At 32.1% G+C, this 21942-nt stretch overlaps 2 protein-coding genes across 2 annotated transcripts in view; both read right to left on the reverse strand.

The window, feature by feature from the left end:
• Window positions 1-21942, reverse strand: part of LOC142229853 (uncharacterized) — a 150602-nt gene that overhangs the window by 74565 nt on the left and 54095 nt on the right. The window lies entirely within an intron of this gene.
• Window positions 466-1680, reverse strand: LOC142231340 (uncharacterized). The gene has a single exon (XM_075301951.1). It carries the CDS (start codon window positions 1678-1680, stop codon window positions 466-468), a length of 1215 nt encoding a protein of 404 aa, XP_075158066.1.

Below are 21942 nucleotides of genomic sequence, written 5' to 3' on the forward strand. Positions count from 1 at the left end.
TGTCATTAAACCCCCTTAAATTCTACATATATTATCAAGATACCCGCACCGACGAAGAGTTTTTAGAGGAAACTATTATCCAATAGAAAATAATTAATCAAGCTTGAGATCGTTTTTTGTATGTATTGGTTTCTTTATTTTTCAATATTTCGCAATTACATTGAATTGCTTCATCAGGAGTCGATCTATAATAAAAGTGGTTTGATAATTTTTAATCATGACATGTAAAATTATTTCTCAAAATTGTTTTTCAAATCGCAAATAATTTTAGTGGTTTATGCTAATAACAGCTATTGGTTTTAGTTTACAAATTTTTTATAAATAATTAAAGATTTTAATAATTGTAATTAACAAGTATCAGGAGACCAGGAAAAACAAAAGGAATTACATTATACACTTACGTATGCAAAACATTTAAGTGTAACACAACAACAACACATAAAGCTTAAAACTAGAGTAGTATCACTACGTTCGTCTATTACTTTTATTGCACTGATTTCCCTCTTGCTTTCTCCGATGCTGAGTACTTGCATATCTAGTTGTCTTGTCTATGATGTGTCTGTATATGTGAGCAATGTTATCTGTATCTGATTTGTAGTTCATTCTCTTCTCTGTGGGTACATTGTTAATGTACAACATTTCTAATGTTAATCTTTTGCTGTTGCTACTCTCTCTCTCCAATACTCTCACATCGTCAAAGTTCGGGTGATGTTTCGTTGTCGCACAGTGTGTTGCAAGCGCGGTTTTTTGGAGTTTGTTGTTATTGCGGAGTTTTATGTCTGATTTGTGTCCCGACAGTCTTGTTTTTAATTTATTTTTCGTAGTTCCAATATACATTTTGTCACATGGTTCTTTGTTATCTCCATTACATGTTATTTGATAGATAACATTAGATGTTTCCATAATAGGCGTCTTGTCTTTAGTTTTTGTGAAAATGTTTTTTAGTGTATTGTAATTTTTATGGGCAATATTGACTTTATTTTTGTCTACTATGTTAGAGTTTGTTATCCTTTCCGAAATTCCTTTTACATAGGATAAGGATCTGTAAATTTTGGGTTCTTTCTCTATATTTTCTTTGTCCAAGTAGGGTTTGTAAGATGAAATTAGTTCTTTTATTAGTTTTGGTGGAAAATTATTTTCCTGAAGTATATTTTGCAGCTTTTTTCTGTTGTTTTTATGGAATTTATTATCGCTTATTGTCAGTACTCTGTTTACTAAGTTTTTGGCCGTATTTATTAGCATGGACCTTGGGTGATTGGAAAAGAAGTTCATTATTCTTCCTGATGCTGTATCTTTCTGATACCAGTCTGTAATAAGTTTTCCATTTTCTTTTATTAGTAGTATGTCCAAGTAAGGCAGTTTATTATCCGTTTCTATTTCCATCGTAAAACTTATGCTTTTATGAAATTCATTAAGGCATTTTAATGTGTTATCTATTTCGTCCTCTTTTAATATCGCAAATAGGTCGTCAACGTACTTAGTCATAATTTTGGGTTTTTCTTTTAACTTGTCCATAGATGTGTCTAACAATTTTTCCATTAAAATGTCTGCTATGACCGGAGATGCTGGTGATCCCATGGGTAAGCCTTTTTTCTGCCTGTATATTTTTCCGTCGTATTTAAAATATCGATTGTCCACTATACAGAAACGTAGTATTTTCATAAACAGATGCTTTGTCATATTCGTGTGCACATTTATTTCATTCCACCTTTCTTCTATTATTTGGAGTGCTGCGTCAACTGGTACACTTGGGAAAAGCGATACTACGTCAAACGAAATTAATTTCTCATCCTTTTGGATCGTCAAGTGTTTTATCCTATCTCTAAATTGCACTGAATCCCGAACATTATATCTAGATTTAACAAACTCTAACATAGTAGACAAAAATAAAGTCAATATTGCCCATAAAAATTACAATACACTAAAAAACATTTTCACAAAAACTAAAGACAAGACGCCTATTATGGAAACATCTAATGTTATCTATCAAATAACATGTAATGGAGATAACAAAGAACCATGTGACAAAATGTATATTGGAACTACGAAAAATAAATTAAAAACAAGACTGTCGGGACACAAATCAGACATAAAACTCCGCAATAACAACAAACTCCAAAAAACCGCGCTTGCAACACACTGTGCGACAACGAAACATCACCCGAACTTTGACGATGTGAGAGTATTGGAGAGAGAGAGTAGCAACAGCAAAAGATTAACATTAGAAATGTTGTACATTAACAATGTACCCACAGAGAAGAGAATGAACTACAAATCAGATACAGATAACATTGCTCACATATACAGACACATCATAGACAAGACAACTAGATATGCAAGTACTCAGCATCAGAGAAAGCAAGAGGGAAATCAGTGCAATAAAAGTAATAGACGAACGTAGTGATACTACTCTAGTTTTAAGCTTTATGTGTTGTTGTGTTACACTTAAATGTTTTGCATACGTAAGTGTATAATGTAATTCCTTTTGTTTTTCCTGGTCTCCTGATACTTGTTAATTACAATTATTAAAATCTTTAATTATTTATAAAAAATTTGTAAACTAAAACCAATAGCTGTTATTAGCATAAACCACTAAAATTATTTGTGATTTGAAAAACAATTTTGAGAAATAATTTTACATGTCATGATTAAAAATTATCAAACCACTTTTATTATAGATCGACTCCTGATGAAGCAATTCAATGTAATTGCGAAATATTGAAAAATAAAGAAACCAATACATACAAAAAACGATCTCAAGCTTGATTAATTATTTTCTATTGGAAAAAAGAAAGATCGAATAAAATCAAAATTTCTAAGGAAACTATTATATTTGATTCATGGTGGTGGGTATTTAAGATTCGGCCCGGCCGAACTTACTACTGTATATACTTGTTTTTTCTAAAAGTTCGAACATTTTTCAAAAAGTAGGAAAGTTTTTTATAAAAAGTACTAAATTGTTTCATTAATAATACGTAACAATTTTGTAAAAAGTATGAAAAATTTTCGTTAAAAATTACGAAAAGATTTCATAAAAAGAACGAAATTTGTTTCATAGAAAGTATGAAACTTTTTCATAAAAATTACGAAGTTGTTTCTTACAAACTACAAAAAATTTGGAAGAACTTTTCTTCGTAAAAAGTACGAAATATTTCGTTCTTTTAATGAAAAATTTCTTTCTCCAATGACTTTGTCCAATGAATTTTGTAATTTTAACGAAAATTGTTGTCATTTTTAGAATAAAATTCTTTCAGTGTATTTGGTGGCCATTGTGTGTTAGAAATAAAACTAGTTTTGGTTGACGCATGGTGAGTGTTATGGTGCTGAATCCTGTTGGAATTTTCATGGCTGCTGCCGAAATGTTTGTCTGCCCAGGGTTTCAATACGGTCTTTGTGATATTTTCCCGATAATATTCTGTATTTATTCTGACCACACAGTCGAGGAATACAAGCGTGGGACGTCTAGCGGTCGTTACGGTGGCCCACACAATTACCATTGGAGGCATTTGAATTCTGGTGGCCAATGTGTAGGAGTAAATTTTCAGCTGACCTCTTCCCATTGAACAAAACCAAATTCGGCAACTTGCCACTTTCACAGAAACAATTTTATCTATTAAAGTCTTAATTGAGTTTTAAACAAGTAAGTAAAGTAGAAAGTCGGGCGGGGCCGACTATGTCATACCCTAAACCACACTTACTGAATTAGTAATCATAAGCATTTGTGGGTCTGGGAGATAAACCGCAGTTGCATATTTAAGAAAATTAAGGGGTATGTTACATGTTTATGGGTGCTTTGTCTCAATCTGACTATAGCTCATATTCAGTGTTGCCAGGGAAAATGTTCGGTTTACCCTACAAGGACAAGAAAAGTTCCCTACTTTCCCATACATTCCCAAACAATTTTCCCTACAATATTTTTCGTTAAATTCCGTTGTATTACCACAGTTGCCACATTTGGAAGAATTCTATCAAAAATAGTAAAATAGTAAAATTTTGGAAAAAGTTTCTCTAAACAAATTTTTTTGATAAAAATTTTCTATAGAAATAAAATTTTGACAAAATTTTCTACAGGAATAAAGATTTGACAAAAATTTTTAAAGAAATATTTGTTTGGTAAATTTGTGGTAATCTTCAAATTTTGTTAGATTTTTTGGGACACATTGTTAAAGATCAATCATTGCCGGCTTCTAATTTCCTACTCTAGAGCCACCAAAATGTAAAAATAATTACAAATTGTGTTGAGTGAAAATGTCCCTACATTGTGGCCCTATATAAATACAAATTTGTAAAAATCGAGCAATATTCTTATGTAAGAGCTAGAAGCTACGATCGGCTAGTACATCAAAATTTGAAATTTGGGTAACATTGGTTAAGAAATAAGAGTAGTATGGCGAAATTTGGGAAAATCGAGCGATGCATTTATATGGAAGCTACATGTAAATCTGAACCAATTTACATAATATTTTGCAGGTTTGATTAATATCAACTAAAGTTACCTTGTGCAAAATTTGAGTAAGATCAGTTAAGAAATAGGGCCTCTATGGTCAAACATAAGGTTATTAGGGGCAAATTTTTCAAAATCGGGCGATACATAGCTATATCTACATCTCAACTGATACCGATGAAATTTTGCACATACTGTTAGTACTATAGAGGACTAGATCTAGCCAACTTTCTATGGCCAAATTTGGGAAAATCGGGCTATACATTTATATTGGAGCTATATCTCAATTTGAACCGATTTCGATGAAATTTTGCACATACAGTTAGTGCTATAGAAGATTACATTTGGCCAACTTTGAGTACAATCGCTTGATAAATAAGGGTTTTATAGCCAAATTTTGAAAAATCGGGCGGTACATATATATGGGAGCTATAACTAAATCTGAACCGATTTCGATGATTTTCTGCACATACAGTTAGTGCTATAGAAGATTACATTTGGCCAACTTTGAGTACTATCGCTTGATAAATAAGGGTTTTATAGCCAAATTTTGAAAAATCGGGCGATCCATATATATGGAGCTATATCTAAATCTGAACCGATTTCGATGAAATTTTGCAAACTTAAAGGGTGATGCAGAAGATTATTTTGTGCTAAATTTGACGATGAGCAGTTAGTAAAAAAGTGCAACGTGACCCCATTTGCGACCGGAATCCTGTGAACAACAAATACATGGACAGACGGACGGACGGACACCAAGCGCTAGATCGACTCAGGAGGTGATTCTGAGTCGATCGGTATATATTTTATGGGGTCTAAAATCAATATTTCTGGTAGGCACATTTTTGGGCAGATCAAACTTATTATACCCTGACCACTATGTGGTTTAGGGTATAATAATATTCAATTACAAATTTAATTGATTCAACAAATTTTTTAATTAAACAAAAATCAATCACAGAAATAGATACTACCAATTATTTTTTTAATTGAATCTATTAATTTTTTGAATTGACTTTCAATTAATTTTTTAATTGATACTATCATTTCTGTGATTGAAGATATTTCAATTAAAACAAGTATATACGGCCGTAAGTTCGGCCAGGCCGAAGCTTATGTACCCTCCACCATGGATTGCGCAGAAACTTCTACTGAAGACTGTCATCCACAATCGAATTACTTGGGTTGCGGTAACACTTGCCGATGGCAAGGTATCTTAAAACTTCCTAACACCGTAATATATACCACATAGTCCATACGTGGTATATATTAAACTAAAAAAGGCCGATTAAATACGTAAATAACTAAGTTTAAAGTTTCTATAGAAATAAAATTTTGACAAAATAAAATTTTGACAACATTTTCTATAGAAGTAAAATTTGGAAAAAATTTTCTCGAGTGGCAACCATGATTCTGAACCGATATGGACCAATTTTTGTGTGATTGGGGATCGGCTATATATAACTATAGACCGATATGGACCAATTATGGCATGGTTATAAGCGGCCTTATACTAACACCACGTTGCAAATTTCAACCGGATGAATTTTGCTCCTCCAAGAGGCTCTGGAGATCAAATCAGGGGAACGGTTTATATGGGGGCTATATATAATTATGGACCGATATGGACCACTTCTTGCGTGTTTGTTAGATACCATATTCTAACACCATGTTCTAAATTTCAACCGGATCGGATGAATTTAGCTCCTCCAAGAGGCTCCGGAGGACAAATCTGGGGATCGATTTATATGGGGGCTATATATAATTATGGACCGATATGGACCAATCATTGCATGGTTGTTAGAGACCATATACTAACACGACGTACCAAATTTCAACCGGATCGGATGACTTTTGCTCCTCTAAGAGGCTCCGGAGGTCAAATCTGGGGATCGGCTTATATGGGGGCTATATATAATTATGGACCGATGTGGACCAATTTTTGCATGGTCATTAGAGAACATATACCAACACCATGTACCAAATTTCAGCCGGATCGGATGACATTTGGTTCTCTTAGAGGCTCCGCAAATCAAATCGGGGGTCGGTTTATATGGGGGCTATATGTAATTATGGGCCGATATGGACCAATTTGTGCATGGTTGTTAGAGACCATATACTAACACCATGTACCAAACTTCAGCCGGATCGGATGAAATTTGCTTCTCTTAGAGCAATCGCAAGCCAAATCGGGGAATCGGTTTATATGGGGGCTATATATAATTATGGACCGATATAGACCAAATTTTGCATGGTTGTTAGATACCATATACTAACACCATGTACCAAATTTCAGCCTGATCGGATTTTGCTTCTCTTAGAGCAATCGCAAATTTGGGGTCCGTTTATATGGGGGCTATATGTAAAAGTGGACCGATATGAACCAATTTTTGCATGGTTGTTATAGACCATATACTAACACCATGTACCAAATTTCAACCGGATCGGATGAAATTTGCTTCTCTTAGAGATATCGCAAGCCAAATTTTGGGGTCCGTTTATATGGGGGCTATACGTAAAAGTGGACCGATATGGCCCATTTGCAATACCATCCGACCTACATCAATAGCAACTACTTGTGCCAAGTTTCAAGTCGATAGCTTGTTTCGTTCGGAAGTTAGCGTGATTTCAACAGACGAACGGACGGACGGACGGACGGACGGACATGCTCAGATCGACTCAGAATTTCACCACGACCCAGAATATATATACTTTATGGGGTCTTAGAGCAATATTTCGATGTGTTACAAACGGAATGACAAAGTTAATATACCCCCATCCTATGGTGGAGGGTATAAAAATAATTGGATCAATTAATTTCGTGATTGAATCAGAAAAAAATTTGTGTGTTCCAGCAGGCGAAGCAGCTCCAAAAGATTTTTTCATATGAATCAATTTTTGCACGGTAATTAGAGAGCCTAATTTCAATCGGATGGGATGAAATTTCTATCTCAATGAAGCTCCAGAAGTCACATGCACAGAAAAACCATGTTTGGACATGGTTGCCGCATCCATTTAATGCTTATCTAGAGCATGTAATTGCCGCGAAAACCATGTATTTTGTCTTTGTAAAAATAGTTCTCGAGCGGAGAAAAATGTATGGTGGCAATAAGCATTTGAATGGTTATCAAATACCGCAAACATGTTCTATCATTTAAATGATAGAATTTGAGACCATTAAATGGTCGGGGAAATCATGTACCACACCATTCAATTTTTTAACTTTTTTACAGGGAAAAAAGTATTTTTTATAGGTTAAGTATAGATATGTCTAGAACCATTACATGACCATAAAGACCATTTAAATTTTTTTCGTGATCATTTAATTTTTTAACTTTTTGCAGCGAAAAGAATTTTATAAAAACATTGAGCAGGTACACACGATTTTCATTTTGCGCGTCAGTCGTGTGTTGATTGTTTCTTGGAATGGACGGAGAATACGGATTTACTGTGTTTTGTGTTAATTTATTTATTAAGAAGTGGCACGTGGTTTTATATGAACACAAAAAACGAAAGTGTAATTGAAAAAATGTACCTGTTTTTTGTTCTGCATTTTGCTATATGGATCATTTATTTTTATTTGCAGTTACATGATGTCTGCGTTTGTACATTTGATGGGCACGATGTAAATATGGAATAATTACTTATTGTTGAAATTGAAAAAAAAGAATGTGTAAAAATATATGATGTTTGCTTGAACGGCATTATAAATACACATAAACAATGAATTAGTTTATAAATAAATAAAAACAAACAAATAAATGTAATTTTGTGTTTTCTTTTCTCAAGTGGCGTCCTTTTTTTTACGACGATCAAAAAAGTTTTTTCATAAAGATTAAAACATTTTAGGTTGTGACCATGTTCTTTTAACTAGAAGAAAAACATTTTGAATGAATACCATAACATTTTAAATCGTGACCATTGTCTTTTCATTCAAACAAAATTCTTTCTATCAATATAATAACATTTTAGATGAGGACAATTATATTTTTCTTAGAACCATGTTCACTGATCCAACATGGTTGCAGGTTAAAATGTTACATGGTCGCCGCAAAAATAGCTCCTATCATATTATTTTCCTCTTCGAATATGATTGTGACAATCATGTTTCTTCTCTGCGTGCAAATTTGGGTCGGTTTATATGGGGCTATATATATAATTATTAACCGATATGGATCAATTTTAGCATGGTTGTTAGAGACTAAAACCATGTACAAAATTTCAACCGCATCAGAAGAAATTTGCTCCTCCCTCATACAAACCAAATTTAGGTCGGTTTGTATGAGGGATATACCTAAAAGTGGACATACATCAACAACAACTATTTGTACCAAGTTTCAAGTCGGTAGCTTGTTTCGTTCGGAAGTTAGTGTGTTTTCAACTGATGGACGGACATCGACATCAACTAGATCGACCCATTTCACCTTAATCCAGAATATATACACTTTCTTGGGTATGAGACAAATATTTCGATGTGTTAACATAAAAGCGGAATAACAAAGTTAATAGTCTTTATTTCAATTTAGCCACATCTTTGGCTCGGAAATTATATCAAAATCTTTAAGATAAAGACAAAATCTTTGCATCAAAGTACATTTTTTTATTGTGTGAGGGTTTACGGATAGAATTGATAGCATCCTGAAGTTGGTTGCAATACGCATCAGCCACCCTTAATTAAAATGTGTTCTTGAATAAATATATTTCTTTGGCTCGGATCAAAAATTCTTAAGATCAGGTCAAAATCTTTGGATCTAAGTAAACTTTTTATTGAGTGTGGTTATATGGTAAAATCATGGCTTGATCAACCCAGAGAGTGTTTTTTCAATTAAAATAAAAATTGTAGTAATATAAAATTCTTCTTGGACTTTTGAAGAAACACAACCGTTTTCTCAATAATTTTTGAACTACCCTCATTGGTAAATATTTTTGCAAAGAATGTCCATATCACAAAATTTTCAAATCTCATGTCTCCATTTCAATCATTTCCAATTATATGTTTTGACAAGCTATAAAGAACAGCTTATTAAAAAACAAGTCCAGGTCCAGGAAAACCCAAGCAACGAATACAAAAGAATTTTCAGCTTTTTTCTGTTTTGAAAGAATTATTGAAAAACTCCATAACTGACAGAATACAACGACAACGCATATATTTCCACATCAATTTAGAATGTAATATTATTTTTGGGACAGTTGTGAACAATTGTTTTGTCATTTGTTGTTAACAATAGTCTGTCGGTGATTTACTTCAGCTCACCACAACTCTATTCAAAATCAAATTCATTCTCATGCTGTGTTTTTTTTTCTTTTCAAATTTTTGTACTTCCAAAACAATTGAAAGATTTTATCTGAAACAATTATGTTATGATTAATGATTAAAAAAGTCAAAAATTGGAGTATTTATCTCATGGGGTAATTGTCAGAAAGACGGACAGGAGACAAGCGATCTTTGGCCAAATGACAATGGATTGCTAAAAGGGGGTATTCATAAAGCAAAAGTTAATTGGATAACAAGCTGCAAAAGAGCAACGGCATGCTGACAATTGTGAGAATTATAACGAAAGGAATAAGTAAGAATAAAAACGAGAACAAAATGGAAATAATGGCATCCGAAAATTGATAATTAAAACAATATGTGTTCGAAGTTTTGAAAGAGGATCTAAATAACAGACCTTTCAAGAGGTCAATATTCATAATTTTATTGGAAATAAAAATATGTATGTAATGCTACACAAAAAAATTATTAATTAAAATTGGTTTTTGTTGTTGTTGAAAAGAATTCCTGAATCTATAAAAGATGTGAACGACCTTGTCTTGTTGGATAATTGACATTTTTCAACTGGGTATCATTAAATAAAAAAATTCTGCTTCTTTTAGGAAAAGATACAGAGAGAAAGCGTTACACTAAAATAGAGCTCCAACGAAGCGGGGTTTTTTGGTCGCAGTCGATGTTCGGCAACAAAGCAATAATCGGCCGAAGATGATTATTAAATATTCTTTTAGAACTAAAAGCTTTATAGTATTCAAAATTCAGTAGTTTGATATTATAATGTAAAAAAAAGATTTTTTTATACATTTTTATTATATTGGCAAAAAAAAGAATTTTTTATATTTTTCTTAATTCCACTGGGACAATTCAAAATGAAATAAATTATTTAAAAATTTTCGACTTCGGTTAATCGGCCTCTTGACGCCGAAGGCTGATTATCCATTTTTGGCCGAATGCCGAAGCCGATGCCTCGGTCGAGCTCTACACTAGAGGTGCACGTGAGTAATAAATTACTCACGCACATTCACGACTGAAAAATCATACTCACGCACACTCACGCACGATATTTTTTGGTAGGACTCAAGCTCACGCACACTCACGAAAAGAAAATTTGTACTCACGCACGAAAACGTCGTGACTCACGAATAATTTTATGATTAATTTACCTTACCTCTGTGTCTGAAAACATGAGCATTATTAAAATCGAGAGTGTTATTAAACTGTTAACATCCCAGGTGTCACTAAAATTGTAATTGAATTTAACTCTTAAGCGTTCCATGTTGGTGAGCAGGAATAATTTCGTGAGTGTAATTCGTTACTCACGCACACTCACGAAGATATTATTTTCGTGACTCACGCTCACGCACGACATTTTGGTTTGTTAATCACGCTCACGCACACTCACGCTGTTGTCGTGAGCGTGACTCACGATCACGCACGAATTACGAACATTTCGAGTCACACCTCTAGCTTAAAGTCAGCTCAATTTCCTATAGGGATTCTTTTAGAACTAACATGTTTTATAGTATTCATATATAGTATTCAAAATTAACACAAGGTCGTGGGTTCGATTCCTGCTACTACCGAACACCAAAAAGTTTTTCAGCGGTGGAATATCCCACCTTAGTAATGCTGGTGACATTTCTGAGGGTTTCAAAGCTTCTCTAAGTGGTTCCACTGGAATGTGGAACGCCGTTCGGACTCGGCTATAAAAAGGAGGTCCCTTGTCATTGAGGTTAACATGGAATCGGGCAGCACTCAGTGATAAGAGAGAAGTTCACCAATGTGGTATCACAAAGGACTGAATAGTCTAGCCTGATACATCGGGCTGCCACCTAACCTAACCTAACATTCATGGTCCATATCGGTACCCATATATACCGATCCCCAGATTTGACTTTTCGAGCCTCTTGGAGGAGCAAATTTACTCCGATGAGGTTGAAATCTTGTACGTTGTGTTAATATATTGCCTCTAACAACCATAATTATTTATAGCTCCCATATAAACCGATCCTCAGTTTTGACCTCAAGAATCTCTTGGATGGGCAAATTTTGTCCGATTCAATTACAATTTTCTACGTTGAGTTTGTATATATAACTACCATGTATAAATTGCTTAATATCGTCCATAATTATATATAGCCCCCATATAAAACGCGTAAAAATTGGTTCATATCTGATCGTAATTACCCAGCAAAAAATTTGGAAGTACTTCTAAAGGCACAACTTTAAAAGCACTTCCAAAAATGTCCTTCCAGAGATGTTCTTTATTTTAACTACTCAGGAAGTTCTTTTAATTCAATTTTTTATAACTCGGTTTTTTCATACTTGTAAAGGGCAATTTTAACATTTTTTGTTTCAAATATGTTAAAAACAGGGTAAGTAATAAAATGGTATATATTATTTAAATTTTGCCGAATAACTTTCTAAATTCATTCTAGAAAAATTTGCGAAATTTTGAAAATATTTGTGGTCACGAGTTTCAGAAAAGTGTTAGATTGCCTTAAAAGTCATAAAAAATTATACTAATTAATTATTTATCAAAATACCACAATATTTTTTAATTCACATTCAAAACACTGAATTCAGATCACAGTGAAATTGCATCACTTCTTTGGGTGTGATCGGAATTCAATGTTTTGGATGAAAATAAAAAAAAATTCTGTGATATTTTGTCGAATAAATATTTTTTATAATTTTTAATGGATTTTAAAGCTTGTCGGAAACGTTTGACCTCAAATATTTTTAAAAATTCAGAATTTTTTCAGATTGGATTTAGCATTTTTTTTCTACAAAATTTAAATGAATTGTACCATTTTATGAGTTCTTACTCTGTTTTTAACCTATTTGAAACAAAAAAAGTTAAAATTACCCATTAAAAGTATGAAAAAACCAAGTTATAAAAAATTGAATTAAAAGAACTTCCTGGGGAGTTAAAATAAAGAACATCATTGGGAGTGCATCTTCCGGAAGTGCTTTTAAAGTTGTGCCTTTGGAACAACTTCCAAATTTTATTGCTGGGTGGTCAAGAACTAAATTATATAAGTATTTAATCTGCCTTGTTTGCCTAACATAAACCCCATACCTCATATGGACTAAAATGGAATATGGAAAACAATATCCTAAAGATACTTTGCCATCGGCTGTGTTACCACAACCCAAGTAATTCAATTGTGGATTTCAGCCTTTAGTAGAAGTTTCCATGGTGGAGGGTACATAAGATAAGATTCGGCCCGGACGAACTTACGACCGTACATACATGTTTTATAATAATATTTTGAAATTTTTTAGTCAAAAGCAATATGCATAATTTGAAGGCATAAAAACGTCTGAATGCAACCCGTTTCAAATTGCTGAAACTGTGAAAATTGTTGTGGCAAAAATCGGATTTGGTTACAACATGTGGGCATCTCGGTTACTACAGTTGATAGAATTCTACCAGAAATGGTAGATTTTTCACTGTTTGGTAGATTGATAGAATTCTTAATGTTGTGGTTGACAAAATTTTCTATAGAAATATAATTTTGACAAAATTATCTTTCATATAAATTCAATATTTTAAAAAATTTTAACTTTCATGTTAGGTCATACTATCACAGTCTATTGGGAATAAGTTCCCCTTTATGTGGAAGTAATAACTTTTCTTTGTTGGTAAAATCGTTAAAATATTTAAAATTTGACATATGTAGAATTCAGGGAAATTTATACGCTCAATATTTCGTTAATAGGAGAGATCATAATATATTATTGCAATAATAATAATACTACTATAAACTTTTAAACTAAAATTATAAAACTTGTCTTTCGAAGAAAAACAAAAACATTTTTTTCACAAAAATTTGATCAAAATCTTTAAAATAATTTTTTTTTTAAATTTGGTAAAATTTTGGTAAAAGTTTCTTAAAATTATGGTAGATTATTTGTGGCAGTAGTGGCAATCGTGGTGGGCATCCAAAATGCCAATATCACACTGTGATGCACGCACAGTGTAATTTTTGGACAGCTTAATTTCTCATTTTAATAGCCCATTTGGGAATTAATGTATGTAAATAATACTCAAGTTAAAGGTCTTAGCTTTTTTTCTGCCATAGCTTGAATCTTGCACAAATGAAACTCTATTTTTGTCATATGGCGAATATCTCAATAATTTTTTTTCTTGAAAACATGTTCAGTAGCTGACCGTTAAAAAATCTGTTACCATTACAACATCACCCAACAAGATAAACAACATTTTTGTTTATTTATTTATTTTTTTTTTTTTCAACAGAAAAAAACTCTAAATTTTTACGACCAAACTCCTCACTCAACTCAACCATCAGACATACATTTTTCTTTTAATGCGATTGGGGCATTATTCCCCACCATTCAATTTTATTTTCATCCTAAACTCGTTTAACAAGTGAAAGTGCTCTGAGGACCATGTAAACAAACCAGAAAACACATGACCACCACAAATTTTAAGTCAACGATTACCAGCACCAGTCTGCCAAATAAGCCCATATATCGCCATCCAAAAAAAGACCAATTGTGGTAGACAAACCGACGTTTAGCTAGACGGACAAGAGTATGCCAAATAAAGCAGTTTTCATGGTTCAATGAATGTTAAGATAATGAGAAGAGAGAAAAAATTGTAAAGGTATCTCAGAGTTTCCCAATTGAGAGTTGCTATGTAACATAATGCTAATGTTTATTGATTTATATGGGAAAGTAGTGACATTCGGTTAGGTTATGTGGCAGCCCGATGTATCAGGCTCACTTAGACTATTCAGTCCATTGTGATACCACAGTGGTGAACTTCTCTCTTATCACTGAGTGCTGTCCGATTCCATGTTAAGCTCAATGACAAGGGACCTCCTTTTTTATAGCCGAGTCCGAACGGCGTTCCACATTGCAGTGAAACCACTTAGAGAAGCTTTGAAACCCTCAGAAATGCCATCAGCATTACTGAGGTGGGATAATCCACCGCTGAAAAATTTTTTGGTGTTCGGTCGAAGCAGGAATCGAACCCACGACCTTGTGTATGCAAGGTGGGCATGCTAACCATTGCACCACGGTGGACCTAATGGTGACATTAGGTTATCTATTTAGATATTTTATGTAGTCTAATATTCCGATGGGAGCGATGAATACACTTTCGTCTTACACTCAAAAAAAGTTTACTTGGATCCAAAGATTTTGATCTTCCCTTAAGGTTTTTGGTATTGATTCCGAGCCAAAGATGCGGCTTCTTTAAAATAAAGACATTTTTTTAGCGAAGTAACTGGCTTTAAATCTGGCATGAATAAAATGAAAATTAGGATACAGATCTCATTTATCGAATTTTCATTATCTTTTTGCGGTATAATAATGAAGCTATTCACGTACAAACAACTGACAGTTTAAAAATTCAAATTATAACAGATACTTAAAAATTAAAAAGGTTTTATTGGTTCAAAAAAAAAAAAAAAAAAAACATTAATCCAAAGATGCCATATCCTCAAAATAAGTCTTAGCCTATATTTGCAGCGTTTTAATTTAAATCTAAATATTCAATATTTCAATTAATTTAATGACGATTTCTTTAAATGAAAAATGTGTTTCTATACTTAAAGCAAAATTTGCCTTAGTTCAAAGACATTCGACTTTAAAGTAGAGACGAAAATTTCCAAAATTTGTGTTCTAAATTTTATAAACAAAAAATTTTTGAAGCAAAGATTATAAACTTCCTTAATTTACATAAAAATGAGGGCACTTTTTATACCCTGCACCACTACTGTGGTACAGGGTATAATAAGTTTGTGCATTTGTATGTAACGCCAAGAAGGAGTAATCATAGACCAACCTTTTAGTATACGGATCGGCTTAGAATTAAATTCTGAGTCGATTTAGCGATGTCCGTCTGTCTGTCTGTCTGTCCGTCTGTCCGTCTGTCTGTCTGTCTGTTGATGTAGTTTTGTGTGCAAAGTACAGCCCGCAGTTTTAGTCCGATTGTCCTAAAATTTGGTATAGGGTCCTGTTTCGGCTCAAAGACAATCCCTATTGATTTTGGAAAAAATCGGTTCAGATTTAGATATAGCTGCCATATATATTTTTCACCGATCTGGTCATAATTGGCTTGTATATCAACCGATCTTCCTCAAATTCCGCACATCCGAATATTTTATGAGTCTCGAAAAACTTGCAAAATATCAGCCAAATCAGTTCAGATTTAGATATAGCTCCCATATATAGCTTTTGCCCGATTTACACTCATTTGCCCACAAAGGCCAATTTTTTGCTCCGATTTAGTTGAAATTTTGCATAGTGAGTAACTATGCGTGCCAAATTTGGTTGAAATCGGTTCAGATTTGGATATATCTCCCATATATAGCTTTCTCCCGATTTACACTCATATGACCACAGAGGCCAATTTTTAACTCCGATTTAGTTGAAATTTTGCACAGAGAGTAGAATTAGCATTGTAGCTATGCGTGCCAAATTTGGTTGACATCGGTTCAGATTTAGATATAGCTCCCATATGTTTTTCTGATTTCGACAAAAATGGTCAAAATACACTCAAAAAAAAGTGAACTCTCTATTTCACTAAAGCCAATTTAACTTTATTTTAGTTCATGGAATTATTATGTTTGGAGAAAGTTTCCTCTACTCTAATAATTTTTTGTGTGCGTTAGTTAAATTAACTAAAGCCGAGGAAAAAAATATACACAAATGAAGGATGAAGATTAACTAAATTCGTGTCTTCCACAAAATAGTTTAATATTTCTTTAAATTTGTAAATTTTACTACAAATGCGTTCATCATGAACTTCGTATGTCACTAAAGACATTCTTGCAATTTTGAACTCCAAGTTTTTCCTTCAAACTACAAAATTTTCTTTAACAAGTGAAAAAACTTAATTATGTCTAATAAATTTTCTTGAATTTGTCGAAAAATATTTACTTATTTTTATGACATCGGCGTGATGCCAGCGTTTGTTATACTGTGTAGTAAAAATTTTCTAAAAGTGTTCACAATTTTCTAAAATTAACCGAAATTTTTCTTCCTGGTGGGTTCACAGTTTTTTCAGTGTACCAACATTTTCCTCGTTAAATCGCCACTGCATAGTCGAAAAGTTGTAAAAATGACTCTAATTTTCCTAAACTTCTAATACATATATTTATTTATTTATTTATTTCAGTCTTTGGATTTGCATTACAATCCTTACAGACTAAGCTTATTACTAAAAATATATAATATCTAATGATTTACAAAAATCAAATAATGTAGAAGAAAAATCCAACCTAAAATTTGAGATCCGATTAAATTCCTTTAAAGAACGCACAATTGGTTCATTATATGAATAGTTGCTACGATGAATTGGAATGAAGAGTAGGTTTTGACGACGCAAATTATGGCAGGGAATATTAAATTGTATTAATTCAAGCAAATCTGGAGCATCTATGATACCATTAACTATCTTGTACAGAAAAATCTGAGATAAAAATAATCTTCTATATATCGAGCGATAAATCATAAATAAATAAAATTGTGTTCCACCCTAGTGCATTAGCCAACGTAAATTTTGAGTCTATAGATTTTGTAAAAGTCTATCAAATTCTGTCCAAATCGAGTGATATTTAAAAGTAAGTATTTGGGACAAACCTTTATATATAGCACCCAACACATTTGACGGATGTGATATGGTATCGAAAATTTAGATCTACAAAGTGGTGCAGGGTATAATATAGTCGGCCCCGTCCGACTTTAGACTTTCCTTACTTATTTTAAATAAAGAAATTTTAATTAAATAAGTTTATTTTTTGTTTGTTTCAAAATTTTACTTCTTTAAATTTAGGGCACTTTTTGTTTGCCTTTGAAGTAAGGCTAATTTTATTTAATGTAAAGAAACCCATTCTTCATTTCAAGAAATTTTTTAAAGTTAAATTAAATATTGAATTTTTGGAGCGGTATAATAATAGGCCCCACGAAAATGAGCCCCAAACACAAATGAAACAGGTCCACTATTGTGGGATGAAATGTAACTGAAGCATGAAAATCAACCCCAAACTAAACTTGGGGCTAATTTCCAATTTTGAATTAAAAGAAATGAACTCTTACTAGGGCTGTCATTCGGGTTCGATTTTTAAAAATCCCAGGAGTCGGGATTTCAAAATATAGAATCCCGGGATTCCATGATTTTCCGGAATCTAATGGTTAATATTTCTGTCTTGTTGTGGTGGTCAGTGGTATAGTAAAATCAATTCAATTCGGAATCACTGGATGTTTACAACCGTAAACGGTTGCCTCAACCTTAAATGTAATTGAGAAAATATAACAACAGATAAGTAAATAGTTTCTTTACAGGAAACAAAAAATAAGAAAAATCAATATTTATACCATAAACATAGTTTTGAATGGGACAAATTAACCAAAACTGATACAGTTTTGGTTTTATTGATTTAAACCACTTTTGATATTTTTTGCATCATAAATTTTTTCAATAGATAAATATCGAAAATTCACAATAGCCTAATGGGCAATATTTTTCGATATTTTATTATCAATATTTGGACAATATTGCAGTAACACTTGATTGCGGTATTTATTTTTTGTTTGTTTGCTGTTATAATTTCCATAATAACTGAAGCAATTGCTTGAGTACGGGGGGGACCAGAAGCAAAGCTCTAATGTTACAAAATAACCATTGATTTGTGTTGCTGGCCTCATTTACGAAAAAATTAACAACTCTTGTAATCAAAATTTTCAAAGATTATGATGAAATAAAGTGTGGGTTTTTAGTTGAATTTTGGTTAGAGCAGTTACTAGAGAATTTTGGTATGAAGCTTACGTTAACATAAAAATCATTTCTTAATATTTAATGCAATTGACTGTGTAGACTTTCAAAAAAGAATGTTTAAATTTTTTAAATTGAAATTAAAGCAAAGCTATGCTTTAGTCTTAGTAAATTAAGTTCCTTTTACTAAAACAGGCATTTTTAGTATGTATTAAAACCGATGACTTGCAATAGATTTGCAATTTGTTTTTGCAAACAAAAGACTTAGGCAACGAACTTGCAATAAGCATGCACAATAACTTAATTTTCGTGAATTAGTAAAAAAAAACTTCTAATACCAAATTTTATTGTTAATTGTTGTTGTAATTGTAATTTATAGACTTAGACTAAAGCCAGACACAATCTCTTATTAAAGTTCGATATTAAAATGGTCATGCAAACTTTATGCATGGTTGGTAAAATTATCTCACCATTAACATTTTCACACATCATGTTGTGGAAATATGTGCCTATGGATTATTGAATATAAAATAGTAAGACATTTACCTCATTTTTTTTTATTATGAAGTAGACAGCAAACATTATTAATTATGGATAAAGTTTTACAAACAGTACTTAGTTGTAACCTATTTAATTTACAGTGGGAGGAGGTGTCTGTTATGATAGCTACTTAGCTTTTATAAACCATTTACTCAATGTTTCTTATCTTTGTATGATTAGTCCCGTCTTGGAGATAAGGATAAATGCTTTCCTTGCGATATTAATACTTACAGGAATATGGGAGAAAGTTGTGATATTAAGAGAACTTTTTAGAAAAATTATGAAGCCTAATACGAAGGTTGCTTTTTATATTTCGGAATTAGGGAACAAAAACAAATATTAATTATCGAAAATTGTTTTATTTGTATACCCTCCACTATAGGATGGGGGGTGAAATACTGAATAGACCCAAGCATGTCCGTCCGTCCGTCTGTTGAAATCACGCTAACTTCCGAACGACACAAGCTATCGATTTGAAACTTGGCACAAGTAGTTGTTATTGTTGTAGGTCGGATGGTATTGCAAATGGGCCATATCAGTCCACTTTTACGTATAGCCCCCATATAAACCGATCCCCAGATTTGACTTGCGGAGCCTCAAAGAGAAGCAAATTTCATCCGATTCGGCTGAAATTTGGTACATGATGTTGGTGTATGGTCTCTAACAACCAATCAAAAATTGGTCCGCATGGATCCATAATTATTTATAGCCCCCATATAAATCGATCCCCAGATTTGGCTTACGGAGCCTCTAAGAGAAGCAAATTTCATCCGATCCGCTTGAAATTTGGAACATGGTGTTAGTATATGGTTTCTAACAACCGTGCCAGAATTGGTCTATAATTATATGTAGCCCCCATATAAACCGTTCTCCAGATTTGAACTCCGGAGCATCTTGGAGGCGCAAAATTCATCCGATCCGATTCAAATTTGGAACATGGTGTTAGTATATGGCAGCTAACAACCATACCAAAATTGGTCCATATCGGTCTATGGTTATATATAGCCGATCCCCAATCACACAAAAATTGATCCATATCGGTTCATAATCATGGTTGCCACTCGAGCCAAAAACAATATACCAAAATTTTATTTCTATAGAAAATTTTGTTAAAATTTCATTTCTATAGAAAATTTTGTCAAAGCTTTATTTCTATAGAAAATTTTGTTAAAATTTCATTTCTATAGAAAATTTTGTCAAAACTTTATTTCTATAGAAATTTTTTTCAAAATTTTATTTCTATAGAAAATTTTGTCAAAATTTTATTTCTATGGAAAATTTTGTTAAAATGTTATTTCTATAGAAAATTTTGTTAAAATTTCATTTCTATAGAAAATTTTGGAAAAACTTTATTTCTATAGAAAATTTTTTCAAAATTTTATTTCTATAGAAAATTTTTTCAAAATTTTATTTCTATAAAAAATTTTGTCAAAATTTTATTTCTATAAAAAATTTTGTCAAAATTTTATTTCTATAGAAAATTTTGTTAAAATTTTATTTTTATAGAAAATTTTGTTAAAATTTCATTTCTATCGAAAATTTTGTCAAAATTTTATTTCTATAGAAAATTTTGTAAATTTTTTTTCTATAGAAAATTTTGTCAAACTGAATTACATACGTATTTAATCGGTCTTTTTTGATTTAATATATACCACGTATGGACTTACTTACAATTTAGAAGACGGTGTTAGGAGGTTTTAAGACACCTTGCCATCGGCAAGCGTTACCGCAACCCGAGTAATTCGATTGTGGATGGCAGTGTTTAGAAGAAGTTTCTACGCAATCCATGGTGGACGGTACATAAGGTGGACGGTATATACTCGTTTGTTATGAAGTAGGCAGTAAACATTATTAATTATGGATAAAGTTTTACAAACAGTACTTACACTGAAAAAAAGCATACTCGGTTCCAAAGATTTTGTCTTTACTTTAAAAAATTTGGTATTGATTCCGAGCCAAAGAAGCGGAGAATACAAGTAAGGATACTTTTAAGACACAATTCTCTTTTAAATTTAGGTTTTGTGTACTTGCTTCTAGGAAGCAAATTTTAATTTTTCGCTTTCTCAGCTTTTTTTCTTCATATGCTATCAAAGTCCTTTAAAAACAAGTTAACGGCAACTTTATTTTCCAAATTAGGACTCGACTTCCAGTAGAAATTATGCTATGTTTGAAGTAAAAAACTTCTTTAAAATAAAGTTTTGAAAAACATGTCCTATATTTGAACGATTTTTTTCTTTGTAGTCAAGATGCAAAAAGACAACAAATTTAAAAACAATTTCATTAAATTTAAAGAATTTATCTGAATTATTAAAGTCAAGTTGACCTTAACCTATAAATTTTTTCTTTCATGTTAAGATACCCATTTTTAAGTCAAATCACTTAATTATAAAGACAATACGACTTCATTGAAAAGTTTATCGGCTTTTGGACAAGTAAAATAACTTTATTTTAGAGAAATGCGTCGTCTTCTATGCTAAGCAAAATTTGTATTCGTATTTTAAAGACATGAAATCTTGGACCTCTCGACAATATTTTTTTTCAGTGTAGTTGTAACCTATTTAATTTACAGTGGGAGGAGGTGTCTGTTATGATAGCTCTTTTCAGTGTATATTAATAAAGACATACAAACAAATTCCAGTTTAAAAATCCAAATTACAACATATACTTCAAACTAAAAAATGTTTTTCTTAATTCCAAAAAGAACTTTAAATCAAAGATGCTAAATCCTTAAAATAAATTTTAGCGTATATTTAAAGCTTTTTTGTCTTATATTTAAAGATTCAATATTTCAGTTAATTTAAGGACGATTTCTTTAAATGTGTTTCTTTATTTTAAGTAAAATTTGCTTTTCTTCACGGGGGATGCAAATATCCAAATTTTGTGTCCTAAATTTAATAAAAAAAAATTTTTGAAACAAAGATTATAAACTTTATTTTAATT

This window comes from Haematobia irritans, chromosome 3 (assembly GCF_050003625.1).
Source record: "Haematobia irritans isolate KBUSLIRL chromosome 3, ASM5000362v1, whole genome shotgun sequence".
Lineage (NCBI taxonomy): Eukaryota > Metazoa > Arthropoda > Insecta > Diptera > Muscidae > Haematobia > Haematobia irritans.